Below are 18,263 nucleotides of genomic sequence, written 5' to 3' on the forward strand. Positions count from 1 at the left end.
GTTCGGCCCCAAAGTGTGTTTACACATGCGTGCGTTCACCTTTTGTGGCAGTGATACAAACAGGGAGCTTTAAGTGTTGTGTTACAATGATGCAAACCCCTGAAACGGCAAACCCAGCAGAGGAGCTCGTCTCCTGCTGCACAACACGTGAACACAACTCCTCACTTTGAGTAGCAGCAGATCAATAGTCCCCCGAGACAGGAAGTGATTTCCATTATAAGAAATTATCTTGAGTCAATTTAAGGACAATTTGTGTGCTATTAGAATTTTCGAACAAATAACTTGATCAGTGTTTAGCTCTGTTTGTTTGGGATGTGGGGGACAATGACACTGATTGATAAGATTTTCTCTCATGTTTGGATTTTTCACTTTTGATTTGTGTGATAACCAAACAAAGGAAATGAAAAAAGACCGACAAGCTGTTTTTTTTAAAGCTTTTAAAAGCGTGATCATGATGGTATTCATTGCATTTTCTTTTGTACCTGTGCTTCCATATTGAGTTGTGAGTAATCATATCTATCTGACGCCTCTGCTATTTCCTTAAATGAATAATGAACGTTCCTAGGTCAGTTCCCTGAGCTGCTGCAGTCTGTCTCTACCTGTTTTAATATTTCTTTCTCCAATAACTGTTGGGTATGATCAGATTTTACACAAAAATCATTTTAAAGTGTCAATGTGAAAATAAATTACATGATTAAAAAGTTGCCCACAGATTTGAAGCATGTACCTTGATGGAAAAAAGCAATTTTCAGTTTGTAAAGTGTTTTTCTATCCGAGCACAGATTGTGTTCTCATGAAAAACACGTATTTGACATAATAATCTAACATGTAGGGCCATCCAAACACTTCTAGGACAGGAGATTGAATCCTCACTAACCTCCTTCTACAGCCAATGGCACCAGCTCCTCAGACACACGTGTCCTCACTCTGTCCCCTGTCTTCCTCCAACAAGACATGTCAGTGATGACAACCCTCAGTGCTGCAGGTTCGACTCCCGTGGAAACACCTGGCGCGTTGATCCCAGCTCCGCAGCTCCATGATAGGTCCACTCTCACGCACCCCTCCACTCCACATCCCAGCTCATTGCGCGCTCCCGCTGTCAATCTCCTCCACTAAACCCTCCCCCGAGATATGAAATAGGCCGTGTGGCCGCCCGGCTCCTGCACTAGTTGCCCAGACGGCGTCCCGCTTCCATCCGAACACGAGAGCCGCGTCTCTGCTGCGGTGCGTCGCGCGCAAGGGCTGGACGGAGATGACAAGAGCCCCGCGGAACTGTGCAGACAAACATGGATCTCCGTAACACGCTGGTTTCGGTGCTTTGGATATTATTGCTGAGCCGAGTGGAAGACTGTCACGCAGAGGAAGGTACGTGGAGACATGTGGTCCGTGGCGCGGGCTTGTTTCTCTTTCAGCCGCAGCACGCAGGTCCGCGGCGGCTGCAGGAGTTTGTCCGGTGATGGAAGCAGGTGCATTTCTGTGCAGTAATGAGAGAACGTTCATTTTTTTTTGGTGGAGTTGGAGATGAGGCACGATGTTTATGTTTATCGGTGCGCAGTGAAAATTCTCAACAGGAAACAATGGTTGCGTGAAAACGCGTTTCCAAAAAGGCTTACCCGACAGATTTACGCATTTGTGTTTCAAGCGTCTTTTCCCGGGAAAACCCGTTCACATGAGCTCGACTGTGTTTTTATTCACTCAGTTTAAAATCCGGTCCTGTTGATGATAAATCAGTTCTCCCTAAATCACTGCACCTGCTCAACTTTAAATTGCGGATGTGCCCAAGTTGTTTAAAAACAATTTTGCTCCAGAGATCAAAACCTGGTCCACGTTTGGATCATTTCTGGAGCCACCGTCCGCTTCAGTTCTCACTTTGTGATTCACTCCGAGAGGAGAAGTCACATTCCTCCACCGCTCCTCTCTTAATAACACACAAATCCTCAGTGTGATGTCACTGAGATCTGAAAAGAATCGTTGATTTCTGTCCTGAAATATTTGCGCAACTGGTTTCTTTGTCTTTTTCCTGCGCTTTGGCTGCTGCTGCTGTGGCCCAGACGCCAGGGCGCATTACAGGCTGATGTGCTTTAATGCCGCTGCACGCAACTCGCCTCCCTCTGAGCTGCATCCCTCCACCAGCTCTCTCTGCCTCCATCCGTGTGTTCTTCCTGAGCACTGGGAGATAAATTGTGGATGTTTCCATCAGGAATCAACACCGGGCTGCAGGAGACTGATGAATGATTCACTGAGTGTGTTTTATCCAGATTTGATGCTGATGTGGGAGTTGGATTTGCCGGCTTGTTTAATTGCCCCTGTTCATGTGCACTTTGTGGATTGGGTGTGCAGGAGAAGGAGCATTCACCATCAGCCAGCAGCCGGCTGATTGCAGTTAAATACTTCATGCCTTTACAAGTTATTGTAAACCTTGTGCAGCTTGTGAGTGTGTGTGTGTGTGTGTGTGTTTGTGTGTGTGTGTGTGGCTCAGGTGGAAAGTGATCTAAATCACTTCTGAGATCGTAGAAGTGGAAAAGAACATAATGGCTCCAGACCCACCGGCTCTCTTTCTAAAGAGGGGCTTTATTATCCATTCATAGATGAGTGGGTTTGGGATACACACGCTCATGCACCTGTGCACACAAACACAATTTCACCTGCTACAAGACTGTGCACTTCTGGCACACACACGCACATACAACATATATGCATACATCATTGACACGCAGCAAAGTGCATCGGCCCCACACGCAGCTCAGGGTCAAATGCACACACTCGCTTGACACGTTCATGTTGCGTTTGCGTGCAAGCTTTCTCACCAAGCGCACGCACACTTTGCATGATGGGATCATTTCTGGGCTTCGAGGGCCCTTCTGTTCATGCACTTCGCACAAACACACACTTGCACTCCCCCCCTCGCGTTAACACACACTTCCTCTCGAGCTTTGGATTCAGCGCTCGCTGCTAGACTCTGGCTGCCAGATGGATTCGGTTCCCTGGAACGCCGGCTAGCTGGATTCGGATGCTAGCTTTTGTTGATTTGCTGCTTGCGATTAATTGCTGTGAAAGCAATGTGCTCCTGAAGGCGGCTGCTGGCAGCGACTCTTTCTCGCTGCTTGTAAAGGATTTTGGACACTGGAGAGGTTTCCTCCTCCCCCCCTCTTTGCTTTAGATTCTCGGCCATTACCTCCATATTAAATGAGGTAATCTACTCAGCCGTCCGGGCTCTGACTGTTCTGTTAGAGTTTTTCTCGACCTACAGAAACGTGTGTGTTGGTTAAGCCTGCACTCGTTCCTCTGTGAGGATATTGAGAGGATCTGTTAAAGCCTTTATTATTTTACAATAGGTATTCAGCTCTTTGATCCCCACTCATGAAATTCTTCTCGTCTGCCCTCGTTCCTTATTATAATCCTTTATTAGCTCTAACTCACAGTTTTTGTGTTTCCCTTTGTGATGCTGCGTGGCTGATGTGTGCGTCTACATTATTATATTGTTAGTTCTTACGTCCTTTGTCCTTTCCTGTCTTCCTTTGTTCTTCCCACTGGTCCTCTCGTATGTCTTCTTCCTCTCCTCCACTTCCCTTCTCCTCACTTTCCTCCCTGTAGCTCTTCTTCCCCCCCCCTACATCCTGAGCTGACTTAGCAGGTGCTAATACGGCCGGGGGGGCAGCGTACTGGCAGAGCCGGGGTTGTCCACCATCCCACAGCAGCACCTCACACACACACAGACACACACACTCGATCCAGCCACCCCCCCGCCTCCCTTCAGGCCCCCTTTTCTCATTCCCCCACGCCTCACCGCTAACACACCTTGGCATCTCATCGGGATCTCATTTACTTCCCCTCCCTCTCCCCCTCCCACCCCTGCATCCATCCATTCTGCAGCAGGCTGCGAGAGGGCACGAGCCAGGTACGGAACAATAGAGGCCGAGCGGGGGAGAGGAGCGGAGTGATGGAGACTCAGAAAACTGCAGCGTAACCTGTGAGATCATCCAGTCGGTGCGGCCGGGGGTTCGCTTGATGCCTCGTGGTGTCGGAGTGGCCGGGGGGGGGGGGGGCTCGGGTGCACCGTGCTCCTGGCGTGCAGGCAGACTCTCACTTTACCTGCTGCAGCCTCATTCTGCTCAGGCCTTTTCTCGTCTTGTGTGATTTAAAGTTTACAGGTTTTTTCTACCATGAAAGTTTAAGAGTCTTAGACGGAGACAGTTTGGGATAAACATGTCAGGAACACACAGAAGTCTCCTCGTGTACCTCCTGACAATATGAGTGGTCTTCCACCAGGCAGCCGCTCAGCCCTAACCCTAATGTAGCTCCACTTCAGAGTCAATGTATGTTCTTTTAAACATTTCTTATCTCCAAGGTTTTATGTAGCTACTATACAAGATCCAGTAAATGTCTCTGAAAAGACGGATTCTAACCTGAAGATAGATCCGATAAGTTTTAGGGAGCGTACTAAAGACTGTTTGACACATGTACGTCCTGTTGCCATCACCCAGGCTGGCTGGTTTGTAGAGGATCATATTTCTGTTGGTGTCCTCTCGTCTTTTCAGCAATGTTTTAAAAATGTCATCGAGAAAAAGTGCCTTTTGCCGTTGGATGGAGACAATGATTATATCGTCAGAATCCTGTGAGCTGGTGATGCTGCTTTTTCTCTTGTTTGAAGCTGTCTTCAAGTCTGAAGGTCAGAAATAGACAAAATAGTGTTTTCACAAACCTCTGTTGGTCAGAGGCGCGTTTCACACCAGTTATTTTGGTCCGTACTAAACTGGAAAGTAAGAAGGTCCGGGCCAGACAACGTGAAAGCCTCTTCAGCTTGTTCTGTTATCCTGAGGAATGAAGCTCATGTTGGATGATGGTTGTTGGTGTTGATTGGTGCCACTGCAGGTGGAAGTGTTTGTAGTGGATGTGGTACATCCTCAGTGTGTGTGAGACAGTTTGGAAAATGACGGATCACAGAACTCACCATGAACTCTGGATCCTTCCTTCCTTTGTCTCTGGATTATCTTCTGTTTTTCACCTTTCAGTCTCTGTGCTTTATGAAGTGGAGTCACTGGGTCTCGGAACACAACGCATGCAAATTTCTTTCAATCTCACTGTCGCCTCTTCACCACACTCCGCTCTGCCAAGGGAGAATTAGTTTTCTTCCACTTGTGTTTTTCATTAAGTTTATTTGCACACAGACACACACACATCCTCAACAATGCATTGTACTGGTTTGAACCTACAGAAACAGACTCATGTTTGTTTACTTGCGTAACCAGAATCCTTCCTCAAGCACAAACACACAATCACATCACACAGTTACACTTTCTATAACCACAGTCTGTTTCTAACTTTCACAAAGTCGTAATAATAACGTCCCCAAGCCACAAATCTGAAAACACTGTGACTTTGAACAGGAGCTTTAATTTAGATGTAATCTGAAGTTCATTCTTTTGTCTTCTGAGAGACTTTCTGTAATTTGCTTTTTTAACTTTTCAAATTCCTGCAGGTGTCGTATTCAGATAAGACGTCACCTTCACGTCACTTCTTTGATAAACCTGCTTTTTATTTAGATGGAATCCTTCTTCAGTCAAGTCAATTAAAGAGTCTTTTTCATTATTAAACTCGACTCATATGTTACATAATTACTGAATCTTATAATTAGCACTTAAAAAGCAATCTGAGTAATATGGGGTTTCACCAGCGATTGCCAGCCTGGCAGAGAGGAACACTCCGCCCTCCCAGGCATCATTTGGGACTAATTGTCTGTGATTTATTCCGGCTTATTTCTGCTCTGCTGCCGCTGCTGGCCCTGATTGCACTTGTCTGTCTCTGGCCGGCGAGCGCGGCCTTGGACCCGTGCACGTTGGATCAGATGACTGTGACCTCTGAGAACGCTAAAGGTCAACTGTGGTTTGTGAAGACGGCAGGCGTATCGCTGCGTTGTTCTCCTGCTGAGCCCTCGGGGACATTGTCATTTTCTGGAGAAGATGAGGGTGAAGATAGGAGGAGGAGGAGGAGGAGGAGGAGGAGGAGGAGTGGAGGCACAACTGCGGTGAAATGGATGAAGGGAGGATCCCCCCCACCCCCCAAAAATGATTCATGACAAGCAGGAGGGGGGGGGGGGGGGGAGAAAGGGATAAGAGGTGTGTCAGGTACAGGGGTGAGGAAAGAGGTTTGCTGAGCGGAGTGGATGAGGGAGTGACAGAAAGAAAATTGGAAGGGAGTAAAAGCAGGTGAGGGGGGAGGGGGGGGGGGGGGGCAACGGATGAGGGAATTGTAAGCTGCCACCACAGCTTTGTTCCATGGCTGTTGTATGTTACATGTAATGAAACAGAGCATGGGTTCCTATAACACGTCAATGCACCAGATCAGCCAGATGCTTATTTACCTCCCACTGCACTGGAACGCATTGACACTGATGGACTGAGGAACTGTGTGTGTGTGTGTGTGTGTGTGTGTGTGTGTGTGTGTGTGTGTGTGTGTGTGTGTGTGTGTGTGTGTGTGTGTGTGTGTGTGTGTGTGTGTGTGTGTGTGTGTGTGTGTGTGTGTGTGTGTGTGTGTGTGTGTGTGTGTGTGTGTGTGTGTGTGTGTGTGTGTGTGTGTGTGTGTGTGTGTGTGTGTGTACCGGAGAGTATTTGTGTTTATTGAATCCCAATGGGGTCACCTGATTCCCTTTGTTCAGGGAAAGGACGCTACAACCGCATCGGGGCTTTTCTGCTGGATCGGCAAGAATGAGCCATCGGGAAAAGGGAGTGTGTGTGTGTGTCGCCATGAGCGCGAAAGAGCTGTGTCTCTGTAGATCTGTGTGTGTGTGTGGGGGGGGGGTGAAGGAAATGTGACGAACTTCGGAATTTTAGAAGTTGATTTGAGACGTTTACAAGTGTCCACATCCCGTGTTAGTTTTTAACCCTTTGTTTGTTTGATATTATTCTCATTGTTGTTTACACGTAGTTTGAAGGGCTAAGACAACACATCTGTCCTCTTTATTGTAAATGACAATAAAAGTTGAACCTTTACTCAGTTTTACCGAATATATATTTTTTCTCTAAGCTAAGATGTTAGGGCGACATGTTAAAGTTGCATATCTATGTGTTTTAACATCAAATAGTTAATTGATGAAATGATCAATTAAGTCAACCTTATATTAATTGTGGTTAATTTTCAGTTGGTTATTTCCATCGTGTTAAACTTTTTAAAGGGTTGTTCAATAAATCACCAAACCTTTCAGTTGAGTTTTTCAGGAATCACAAAGCAAGACGTTATCAGAGTGTTTGTTCAAATAGCAGAATCATAAGGACTTGTGCATATTGGAGGAGAGAGGTCTTCAAACCCACACTGCAGAATAAACCAGAGCTACATGTGAGTTCATGTCAGAGCCTCATGCAAACCTCTCAGGGGCCTGTTCCTCTAAAGGTTCTGCAAAAGGTTATATGCAAAAAGAAGTCCAACGAACACAACTACAGAGAAAATACAAAATGTGTGTTACCACCCACATCGCCAGTATCTTAGAATTATACTCCAGCCTGATTTCTATACAAATGATTCATCGTTGCTGCTTTTGTTCGGATGCTAATTGATTAAAAGCGTTTTTTTGGCAGGATTTTGTGTTTCAGTAACGTTTTGATCTTTTACTTGATTTTATACAAAGTTGAAAAATGTCACCGGTGTGTCTCTGTGCTGCAGCTCTCGCTCTCGGCACAATTCATCCGCTCGCTGTGTTTTGCATTGAGAGTAAACACTAACTGCATTAATGAGGAGCTCAATGTGGGCGGGCAGGTTGGGAATTGATCTGACAACTCTGCGGTGCTCAGTCAGTCAGTCAACCACCCTCACACTCCCCCCTGGCATCTGAATTTCATTTCCTTGTTTTTTCCGTTGGTGAAAACAAAAGGAAATCAAATTAAAAACAGGTTTATTGAGATTAGAAAGACTTCAAGCTCATAAGACTTTATTCATTTGATGTGTGGTCAGACTCCCGGAAGCTGCCGGCCAAGTAAACTCTGGCAATCTGAGAGAAAAGTCCTAAAACCACAGATTGCCCTCGATTTGGCAAGACTTTCTAATTTCTTTCTCCACTTGATTTTGAATCTATTATTGCAGATTCTCAGTCCTGCTCTGCCCGTGAGCGCTCTGTCGCATCAAGCAGCTTTAAGGCTCCTGAGAGGAAATGTTGGGAAGGTAGTAGAGATCTGTGTGTGTGTGTGTGTGTGTGTGTGTGTGTGTAGGTATTGTTGTACTGGAGGTTAAATGCATTGCCCTCCCTTTCAGATGTTGGCTTAGAGACCATCAAGCTCCACTGAGCCCAGTTTAAATGGCCCCATCATACTCGTGTCATGGAGGTGACAGTGGTCCTGGAATGTGCAAGAAATCTGACCGAGCCCGACCCGAAGCTGAAAGGCATTCTGTGTTTTGTGTCTGAACCCGACCCAATCCAAATGTTTACAGGCACGTGCACTGTATAAAATAGTAAAAGACTCTGAGCCTTTGAACACGGAACAGCTGAGGCAGCGTTGTCCAGTCGTCCAGATCCACTTACGTAACGGTCACATGAGCTGACAGGAGGAGGTTCTCATCCTGTGGAACACGAGGCCCGGTCCAGTCCATGTGTCCAAACTGGCAGCACACTTTGCATATTTCAACACAACACAAGAGGAGCCACATCTATTCACGACTGTACGCATGGATTCACGCTCATGCTCCCGATAGCTTCGCTCTCTAACACACACACACACACACACGCATGTGGCATGTTTGGCCACTCCACTCCACACCCACCCCTCCTCTGACATTAGTCTCCCCTCTTCATCTTTGCTCTGCTGTGTCAGTGTTCGCCTGGCTGGCTCGGGCTGAGGCCGGCCAGCCTGAGGACGCCGCCTCCTAATGTGCTTTTCATGTCGGCTGCTCCTGCGCCATGTCGGCCCCGATGGCAACATGTTAGGAGAACCTTCGTTTTATCTGTGTGTGTTAGTGAGGAAGATGAAGAACACTGCGGCTGACATTAAACTTGTTTAAATATGTACATGACTCTGGATCCTTCATCATCCCTCTGTCACTACCACACGTCTCTCTTCCATCCTCAGCTCCGTCGACTACAGATACATTAGGGTTTGTTAAGGAAAGAATAATTATCTTCTGTAGAGTCGTCTTAAATAGTTTCCAAATCTGTTGTGTAGTGTTTGTGCACACAGGTAGCATTACCTTTAGCATGTACTCAGTGATACAACTATTGAACTGCATTCTCCTTAGAGTAGAACTTGACCTGAAGCAGTGGTGCGTTCAGGTGCAGGTATAAAAACTGAAGATAACTGAAAGTCAAGTGATGGCTGCAGAACCTGGGTCCATTTCATTCGTTTGGTGGAAAAAAAGGAAGGTATATTAATTTGTTATTTCATTTAAACATCAAAATATGATTTCAAAGAAACACTATTTCCATCCTTAATATAAATGGGTTAAAAATCAATAAAACAAATCTCCAATCTGATCAAAATGGCCCCAGCGTTGCATCAACAGCGTGTGTTATAAGAAAACTCTACCAGGTCTATCCATTTAAACAGGCTGCATTTCCTCAGCTGAACCTTTGTCACGACACCTGAATGCACCGGAGAGTGTCAGTTTCGGTCAAAGAGCAACCAGCGGCGGACATTTTAAACCAAATAGGATACGGCTGGTCACAGCAGGGGGTGGCCTTTGGAATAGCCGCACACTGAGAGGTGACGGAGGGGACCGAGTTATTTAAAAAATGACACGAGGGCTTTATTGTCTTCTCGGTTAGATGTGAAAAGTTTGTAATTACAAAACGGGTGTTGTGGCTTTTCTACCCTGAATCATAATCCCACACAGATTAAGTAAAATATCCAATCCAAGGCCAGGAGTACACACACACACAATCAAACATGCAAAAGACTGGTTCACACAGTAGTTCCAGGGACACACACTGTTTGTCTACCCGGTGCCGGCTGCCCAGCAGGTTTGTTTCGTCCTTGTCTTTGCTGGCGATCCCCCCACCCCCCCCCCCTGTCTGTGCTCCGCGGTGGTAATGACCGTCATGTTGGAAATGGGTCCGGCTGGGCCCTCGTAAGCCATTACCCCCATGCCCAGGAAACCCCATTAATCTTTCTGAGAGGCGTTTGACCTTTCAAACTCATTAACCACAGCCGGTGCTCAGACAAACGCATACACAAGCCGCAGATGCGCCCTGGCTTTCGCTCGCACACGAGCAGTGCGAGTGCACGCAGGGGTGCTCGGGCAGACTCGGCTCTCACACACACACAGACACACACACAGACACACACAGGTGAGGTCTGAAGCTATCGATGTGTGTCCAACTGCCAATATCGCCTCGACCAACTCGCCATCTCAGCCGCTCTCGCCCTCTTTCTCTCTCCTGTCTCTCCTCTCCTGTCCTCTTCATCCCCTCCTCATCGTGTGGGTTTGGTCAGTGACCTGGAAAATTGCCCAACCTTTTAATACGCCGCTTCCTCGGTAATGAATAAATACATAAATCGCACGGCTCCGGCTCAGTCGCTTTTATGATACCCCTCCTTGCCCCCCCCCCCCCCCGTCCGGCCGGCCTTCGCCGTACACCTGATTGCACCTCGTCATCTCCACCCTCTCCACACAGACACGCAGGGGGGGCGGGGGGGGGGGGGTCTTTGTAGTGATAGCCCCCCGCAGAGAAGACTCTGTGTAATGAAAGGGTGTTAGTGACTTGGCCGGGGGCGAGAGAGAGAGAGAGAGAGAGAGAGAGAGCCCGTGAGTGTGAGCCGCGTAGATGGCAGAGGATGTAATGGGTGGGGGGGGGGGGGGCGGAGTGGGCGAGGCAGGTTAACATGCCAGCATGGGACTTGCTCTTCTCAGTTTATCAGAAGGCGAGGGCGAGGGCGAGAGAGAGAGAGAGAGAGAGAGTGCGTGGTAGGTGGCAGAGGATGTAATGTGGCGAGTGGCAGCGAAGGTTAACACAGCAGCGTGGGACCTGATCTGCTCAGTTTATCAGAAGTGCAAGGCAAAGTGGAAAAGACTGTAATAGGCTAAGTGACCGGGGGGGGGGGGGGGGGGGGCAAGAGGAAGTGAAACCTGGAGAAAGAAGTTAAGAGGCTGGAAATTTGGACCCAAAAAAACAAACCAGCTGACCTAATTCATAGCAGCTGAATTAAACTACTGTGGCTAGAATCCAGTATTTTAATGTCACACCATTTCGGTCAGGCGAGTTGAAAGCCTGTTGAAAAGCAGAAATGATTGTGTGTGGGATGAGATGGAGACCAGCGGCACATATTGGGAATGGAAACTGGGAAATTGTAAATGTTGAAAAGCAGGTAAAATATGCAAATGATGAAAAAAAGCCCCCCCCTGCAAAACCAGCTTGTAAAACACCAATGTGTCCATGTTGCTTTTGTGATGGCCACATGTGTGTGATGTACACAGCTACTGACACCGTTGTGTGTTTGTGCTCTCGGCTACTTGTTATTACAGAGACCATAGGCACATTCGTGAACATGTGTCTCTGTCTGTGTGTGTGTGTGTGTGTGTGTCTCTGTGTGTGTGTGTGTGTGCATTCCTTTTATGTGCCTGGTGGTGATTGCAATCAGAATGTCATCAGTGCACGGTGGTCGGGTGGAGTGTGCGCCTGTTGTTTCTCCCGGCTTCCTCTCAGCCATTAACGTGGCCTTCCTGTCTGCAAGTCCATTAGCAAGCCAGCCAATCGGCTCGTCCGTTAACCAGCTGTCTGGGCGACCGGTCATTTAGTCGGGTAATCCACAAAGACTCCGACCCAGGAAGCAAGGCAGCCGGCAGTCAATCAAACAAACGACTGGTTATCACGTTAGCCGGATGACTGTTGCATTGTCGCAGGTGTTTGTGCGACTATATGATACACACACCTGCAAAGACCGTGAATCATTATAACTGGAATATGAAAGTAGAAAAATATTGCTCCTCAGGCAGATCCAGGGAAATCAAGTGAGCCTGTTGCTCAGCGCAGGTGCCGGGACCAGACCGGCAATAAGACGCTAGGGCTCCATTTGCTAAGAAAATATGCAAATCAAGTTGTAGCAATAACCGCCATCAAAGAAGAACAGCGCACTCTAAAAATATGAAGAGATCGCGGGGGGGGGGGGTTGCATGTACAAATTGTGCGGCTCAGCTGGAAGACTAATCCACGGGCTGGCACTCGAACGCCCCAGAGCACCACTTCGAACCGGAACAGGCTCTGATCTGATTTGACGTTCGAGGATGGAAAACCCTCTTCTCTGCAAACACGACTTATTGGCCTCAGAAAACATTGCAGTCATTCTGCAAAATAGAACATCAGGCAGTCTGCCTCGTGATTAAAATCTCCACAGGGAGTTGTGTATTAATCTGATTTTGTCGTCTGTTTCGGACAAATGACGGTTTTACAAGTGTGGAGATGTTTTTCTTTGGCTGCTTGAGCCCTGTTGCTCGTTTAATAAAAACTACTGAACTTCTGTCTATTCATACTGCTTTTGTATAAATACATCAGTACCTCAGATGTATTTATGTATCTAAACATGGGCGACATGACGGCTCAACAAAAGTAAAGCCAAATTGTCTTGATCGCCCCCTGGTGGCAAGCTGCAGTATAGGTCAAAAAAGTCAAATTACACTTTAAATACATTTCTCTAAGAAATGCTTTCTGGTGTTTTATGTAGTTCAACACTGATGTTTTATAAGTGTTATTAGTTATGGGTTATTTAATGCTATAAACATCATGATGTAGGCTCATTCTGGCTTGCGATTGGTCGAGCTTGTGTCTTGGTGGGACCTTGATCCTGTGGCTGCAAGATGGCGGCGTCCATACCTGGGATACTTCAGCTTAATTTCTGCTTAATGGGAGGAGGTAGAGAAGCTTTGTCCATCTATGATTCACAGTCTATGATGCACAAACACACAAACACACACACACACCAGTGGCTCAGGTAGAGGTGGAGCTGGTTGCCCATTAATCAGACTGCATGTGGTTCGATCCCCTGCTCCCCAGGTCCGCACGTGGAGGTGTCCTTGGGCGAGACACTGGACCGCAAATTGCCCGTGATGTCCATTAGTGTGTGAATGTGATGTATGAGTAGAGTGAAGTGTTAAACAGAAGCAGTGTATGAGTGTGTGTGTGTGTGTGTGTGTGTGTGTGTGTGAGAGGTGGCGTAAAGCGCGGTGAGTTCGGTCGTTAAGACTAGAGAAGCAGTATATAACTGCAGTGCGTTTACCATTACATTAACACCGTGAGCCCATCCACTTTCGGGGGCTTGTGGTGTAAATGTGACACGCAATAATAAGATAAACGATTGTGTGATAGCTAATACTGAAAAAGCTTTTTCTTTCTTTTTCTCTGCAGCTTAAGCTCTGGAATTATTACATGGTTTTTACAGTATCTCCCCTCGGTCCCGCCTGTAGCTAAACGCCAGCCACGGTTATTACAGTTCTGCTGGGAAGGGAATGGTGTGTGTGTGTGTGTGTTTCTGTGTGTGTGTGTGTGTTTCAGCAAGAGCCGGTTTATGTGCTGTAATTGTTTTGCCCCCCACATTTAGTACATTTGCTGTGTGCGTTGTGGGAGCCGTGTTTCTGGGTCCACACACTCTACGGATGAATTGATTTTAATGGGGTTACTGAGGGTTATTATGAGGGTGATGGTGATGTTAGCGTTCTCTCCCAGTTCCCTCTCTTTGTGTACTGGCACGCGGTTCCTGTTTGTCCAGTTTTTGCTCTTGAATTTGCATTTGAATGAATCACAAGAAAAGAATGGATGCTTGCTGTGGTCCTGTGCACGGCTTTTCTCTTTTTTAAATTTGTTTATTAGGTGCAAATATTGAAAGTCCATGCACGTGTGTCCTCTCCCTGTGTGTGTTTGTGTTTGTGTGTGTAGATCTGTGGAGGTTAGTGAGTATTGCTGAAGTCGTCAGACGGAGCCGAGGTGACTGGGATACCTTCCTCCCTCTCACTCTTTCTCTTTTTCTCACCCGCTCTCTCTCTCTCTCTCTCTCAGTTGCTCTTTTCATCTGTCTCCCCGTCCCTCCCTCCCCTCTTTCTCTCATTCTCTTTCGCATTCTCTTACTCCATCTCACTCGCTCACACAATTGAACTTGGCAGTGTTTCAGGGATTGAGTGGCTTGAGTTAATGGCGAATTACCTGCCTCTCTGAAGTCGTGTGTGTGTGTGTTTGGAAGGAGGTAAAGTAATGGACTTTGCTGGAAGGTCATTTGAAGGAGCCTGGCACTAAATCACTAAATGCCACTAAAGCACTCAATGAAGCCCTCTTCATTTGGCAGGATTGTGCAGATTTACATGTGAGTGTAAATTGCTCACTAGCTTGTGGAATGTAATTGTTTGTTTTTGCGCTGGATAATCTCCCCCCCCCCCCCTCACCCCCCACATAGACAGTAGCACTTGCAGCCAACTTTCAATACCACAGCTACGAGTGACATTGGATTTTCTTTTGCCTCCGTGTATCGTTTGTTTGTGTGTGCATGTAGCTGTGTGTGTGTGTGTGTGTGTGTGTGTGTGTGTGTGTGTGTGTGTGTGTGTGTGTGTGTGTGTGTGTGTGTGTGTGTGTGTGTGTGTGTGTGTGTGTGTGTGTGTGTGTGTGTGTGTGTGTGTGTGTGTGTGTGTGTGTGTGTGTGTGTGTGTGTGTGTGTGTGTGTGTGTGTCTGTGACTCTGGAGGCTGCTGACGGTGATGCAGGGCGGCAGCACCACTCAGACGTCTGACTCAGACCACACCACACGACTTGAGTTCATTAACTAACTGACCGCCAGTTATCGAGCCAGGATGACGAGGAGCACTCTTCCTCTCCAGCGTCCGTCTCGGGAGCAGTCGCAGGAGAAAGGTTGACTTGATGATGAACATGTCGGGGGTGCGGCGCCGACAGAAGACGTCGAGTCAAAGAGTCTAGATGTTCAATCTGAGGAGGGACTTGTTTCTGTCTGGTTACATCCATTTAAATTGGCCTCACTGTCTCGTTTGAGTGTAATTTAGTTGCTCTGACACCTGGAAAAAACAATTGTAAATGGTAATTTCTAAATTTTAGTGTTATTTCCACATCCATGCACCTTTATATACAAACCTTTCGAAACACTGCTGCCCCCACTTTAGATTGGAAAGCGCTGGGCTGCATTATAATCGGAACAGGCAGAAACTGAGACCTGTCTGGTTGGAGAAATGGAGTTTGGATGAATCTTTAGATTTCAGTTTTTCACTTCTTGGTTGTTTTCTGTCCCTTTTTCCTGTCCTTTGCTTTCAAAGTCATTTAAATGAATTGGGCATATTTGCTATTTATGTTTATTTCAGTCATCGATCAAACTAAATTAAATGCAAACACAAATCTTGAAGGAAAAATAGCAGAAAGAATAATCTTATAAAATCGTCCTTTCCTTCACAAAACATTAATTAACGAAGCAAATAATTTGATAATTTCACATCATATATTTGTGAGTGTCTATAAACTGACACATCTTTTTCTTTTCTGTCTCACTCTCTGTCTCATTCTGAAAGTCAGTGAAGATGGACGGAGCTGAAAATTCCTCCCACATCCTCATGTGCAGAACATGTGACTTATCTGCAGATGCCACCTCAACAGTTATTCTAGTGTCTTTCTCTTCCTACACAGACGCACACAGCGTGAGGGCACAAGGAAATCTTGCTTTTAGCCAGCCCCCCCCCCCCCTTGAGAATGGAAGCTGATGAAAAATTCAGCTCTGTTAGTGAAAGAGAAGCTGTAAAGAAAAGCCCTTTGGTTTAGTTACTCTCTTCTTCTTCTTTATGTGTTATCACCCAGTCTGTCGTGTTGTCTCTGATGGTCTCCAGTCGTTTTCCATTTTGCATTTCCACTTTTATTTTCTCCATCCATTTCCCTCTCTCCATTCCACCTCACGTCGGCCTCTCCTTCTTATTGAAATATCTCTCAGTAAATCTGTGTGATAAATGGAGAATGAGGCTTGTGACTGTGCCACGATTTCAAACAGCGTGACCCTCGGTGACTGGGCAGAGCTTTGCAGTCGACATTTGGCCGGAGCCAGGAACCTTCTGCTCGGTGGGACCACGTGACCACAGCAGCTGAACAGGTCTCGGACCCGTGACCTGGAGAGGTTTGAAATCATATGGTGAAGCGATGGCTGTGGATCTCAGGAGCGGCTCCTGCTTGGGTCGGCAGTGATGGAAACATAACGTTGGGTAGAAGGAGCTAATTGTCATTCAGTGTGATATTATGTAAATATACATCAATGGTTGTGTACTGGGCAGCACTGGTAAGAATGGGAGGTTATCCAGTGTCTCTGGTGTGTTAATGAAGTGGGACATGACTCACCAGGGGGGTTTACCTGCGTTTAGAAGAAACCTGCTTCCATCTGCTGATTTGGTTTGAAAGACATATTTGAGTCTATTTTCCGTGTTCTTCCGGGGTGTTGATTCGGTGGAAGCCTGGTGAAGGTCTATTGAAATTGCCGGCAGACCAAGGTCAGAGGGAAAAGGTCGATTTGGAATGCAGCTCAGAGAGGGACACTACTGAATCTAATCTGTTTATACAACTTCACCTCCAGTCTCCCTGCCGTCTTCCTCTCATTTCAAACTTGACAAACAAACAAACACACACTCTGTCTCATAAACACACACAGGGACGCACACGCGCCTGTCCTCACTTTATGGAAGCAACAGAGGTCCCTCGCTTTATCTCGCAGGTGAAATCGGGAAAATTGAAGCGTTGCATTTGCATTTTAATTTGCCCTCAATCAGGCGTCGTGTTTTGTGTTGCGGTGAAATTGCCTGGTGTTCGCTCCTCGTCCCTGTTTATCAGGGTCCGTGGGAGACGGGCCTCAAATTCAAATCACTCTCCCCGTGTGTGTAGGGATCGGACTCCCTCTCTCTTCTGTATCCACTCCTTTTTTCTCCGTCACTCGTTCTCTTTCTCTCTTTTTCTTGATATTTTCTATCTTTCTGAGCACCCCCCCTCATCTATCTATCACCCTCACCACCTTCCGCTCCTCACCCTCCCCCCCACCCCCCCTTTTCTCATTGCCAGGTGAGTGATTCCACAGATTTCATTAGCGATGCCATGTGCCACGCTACTTGGCTCTGAAGGGCTCCAGCAGTCATGGACTCACGACCCCGCTCTGCCCTCATCTTCTCAACCCTCTGTCATCCTGTAGCCTCCCCCCGATACACACACACAAACACACACTGACACATTCACACCTCTCCCCGTCCATCCCTTGATATCTCCCGACCTCCCTCCACACATATTTTCCACTGTAGCCGGCTATAACACGGCCATAAGCTGTCTGTGGCAGATGAAGGATCTCCTCCACACGAGCTGCTGCTCCTTGGAGTCCAGAGCAGTGGAGGTTTAACCCAGTAGTGTCTGTAAGAGCTGAACAGTACATTGTGTGTGTAGTATATGCTGCCACTTTGTGTTCCTTCAGATCACAGAGGAGTTTGTATCGCATGTGCACGATCAAGTTTAAACTTCATGCCGCTTTGGATATTGTCCTCATCTGTTCTCTGTTTTCTCCACACACCCCCACCTTCCATAAACATCTGTTTAAGGTGCCAAAAGCACTGCCTGATCCAAAGCCGCAGTCAACACATCGTCCATGATTACAACGTGAGCAAGAAACGCCTGAAGTCATTTTGTTTGTAACACAAGGTGAACATACATTTGATCAAATCCCCCTACGTGTTGCTCTAGGTGTTTCTGATGGCCGACGCAGCCCCTCGCTCGATAGGCCGAGCCCCTCGGGGACAGGACCTCTGAGCTCTGAGCTGGGTGATGTGGGTTTTTTGAAGCAAGGTGTCGAGGAGGGCGTCAGGGATCGGAATGTATGACCTCTGACCTTTAACCCTCAGGGAGCAGAGAGTCCACCGCACAGCATCGAACAGAGTGTGTTTGTGAAGGGTGCTTTTATGTGGTGCAGATGGGACATAGTGTTTACAAGGCTCTTGTTGTGCTGTGCTGATAAAGGTGCTTTAACCATTACTGTTTTACTATCTGGATTATTAAACAGTATTCTGAGAAGAGGTTTCTGCTTTACGCCCTGGTTTTTATAACACTTGTACAACTTAATGAGCTTCTCAGGGGCCAGGAAGAGAATTACAATATTTCACTCAGTGGACCGGTAAGAGATTTGCAAACAGGCGACATAACTGGCATTTCCGTCATATTTCTCCTCGTTGAATAACCAATTATACTGTATAATACAGTTCTTGTCTTGTTTTAATTTAGAGCCGCGTGTGTATTTTTAACAGAGTAACTTGTTTGCCCTGTTAGTCGGGGGCTAATCGCGGAAACGCTGC

The 18,263-nt window shown here is 46.9% G+C and overlaps 1 protein-coding gene across 1 annotated transcript in view; it reads left to right on the top strand.

Moving 5' to 3' along the window:
• Positions 1-1,149: 1,149 nt before the first annotated feature.
• LOC133972809 (ephrin type-A receptor 7-like) overlaps positions 1,150-18,263 on the top strand; it is a 126,222-nt gene continuing 109,108 nt past the window's right edge. Inside the window, exon 1 of the mRNA XM_062410385.1 lies at positions 1,150-1,365. Coding sequence (XP_062266369.1) covers positions 1,287-1,365 — 79 coding nt within the window. The 5' untranslated portion in view covers positions 1,150-1,286. The remainder of the gene's footprint in view (positions 1,366-18,263) is intronic.

Source organism: Platichthys flesus, chromosome 17 (assembly GCF_949316205.1).
Source record: "Platichthys flesus chromosome 17, fPlaFle2.1, whole genome shotgun sequence".
In the NCBI taxonomy this organism is placed as follows: Eukaryota; Metazoa; Chordata; class Actinopteri; order Pleuronectiformes; family Pleuronectidae; genus Platichthys; species Platichthys flesus.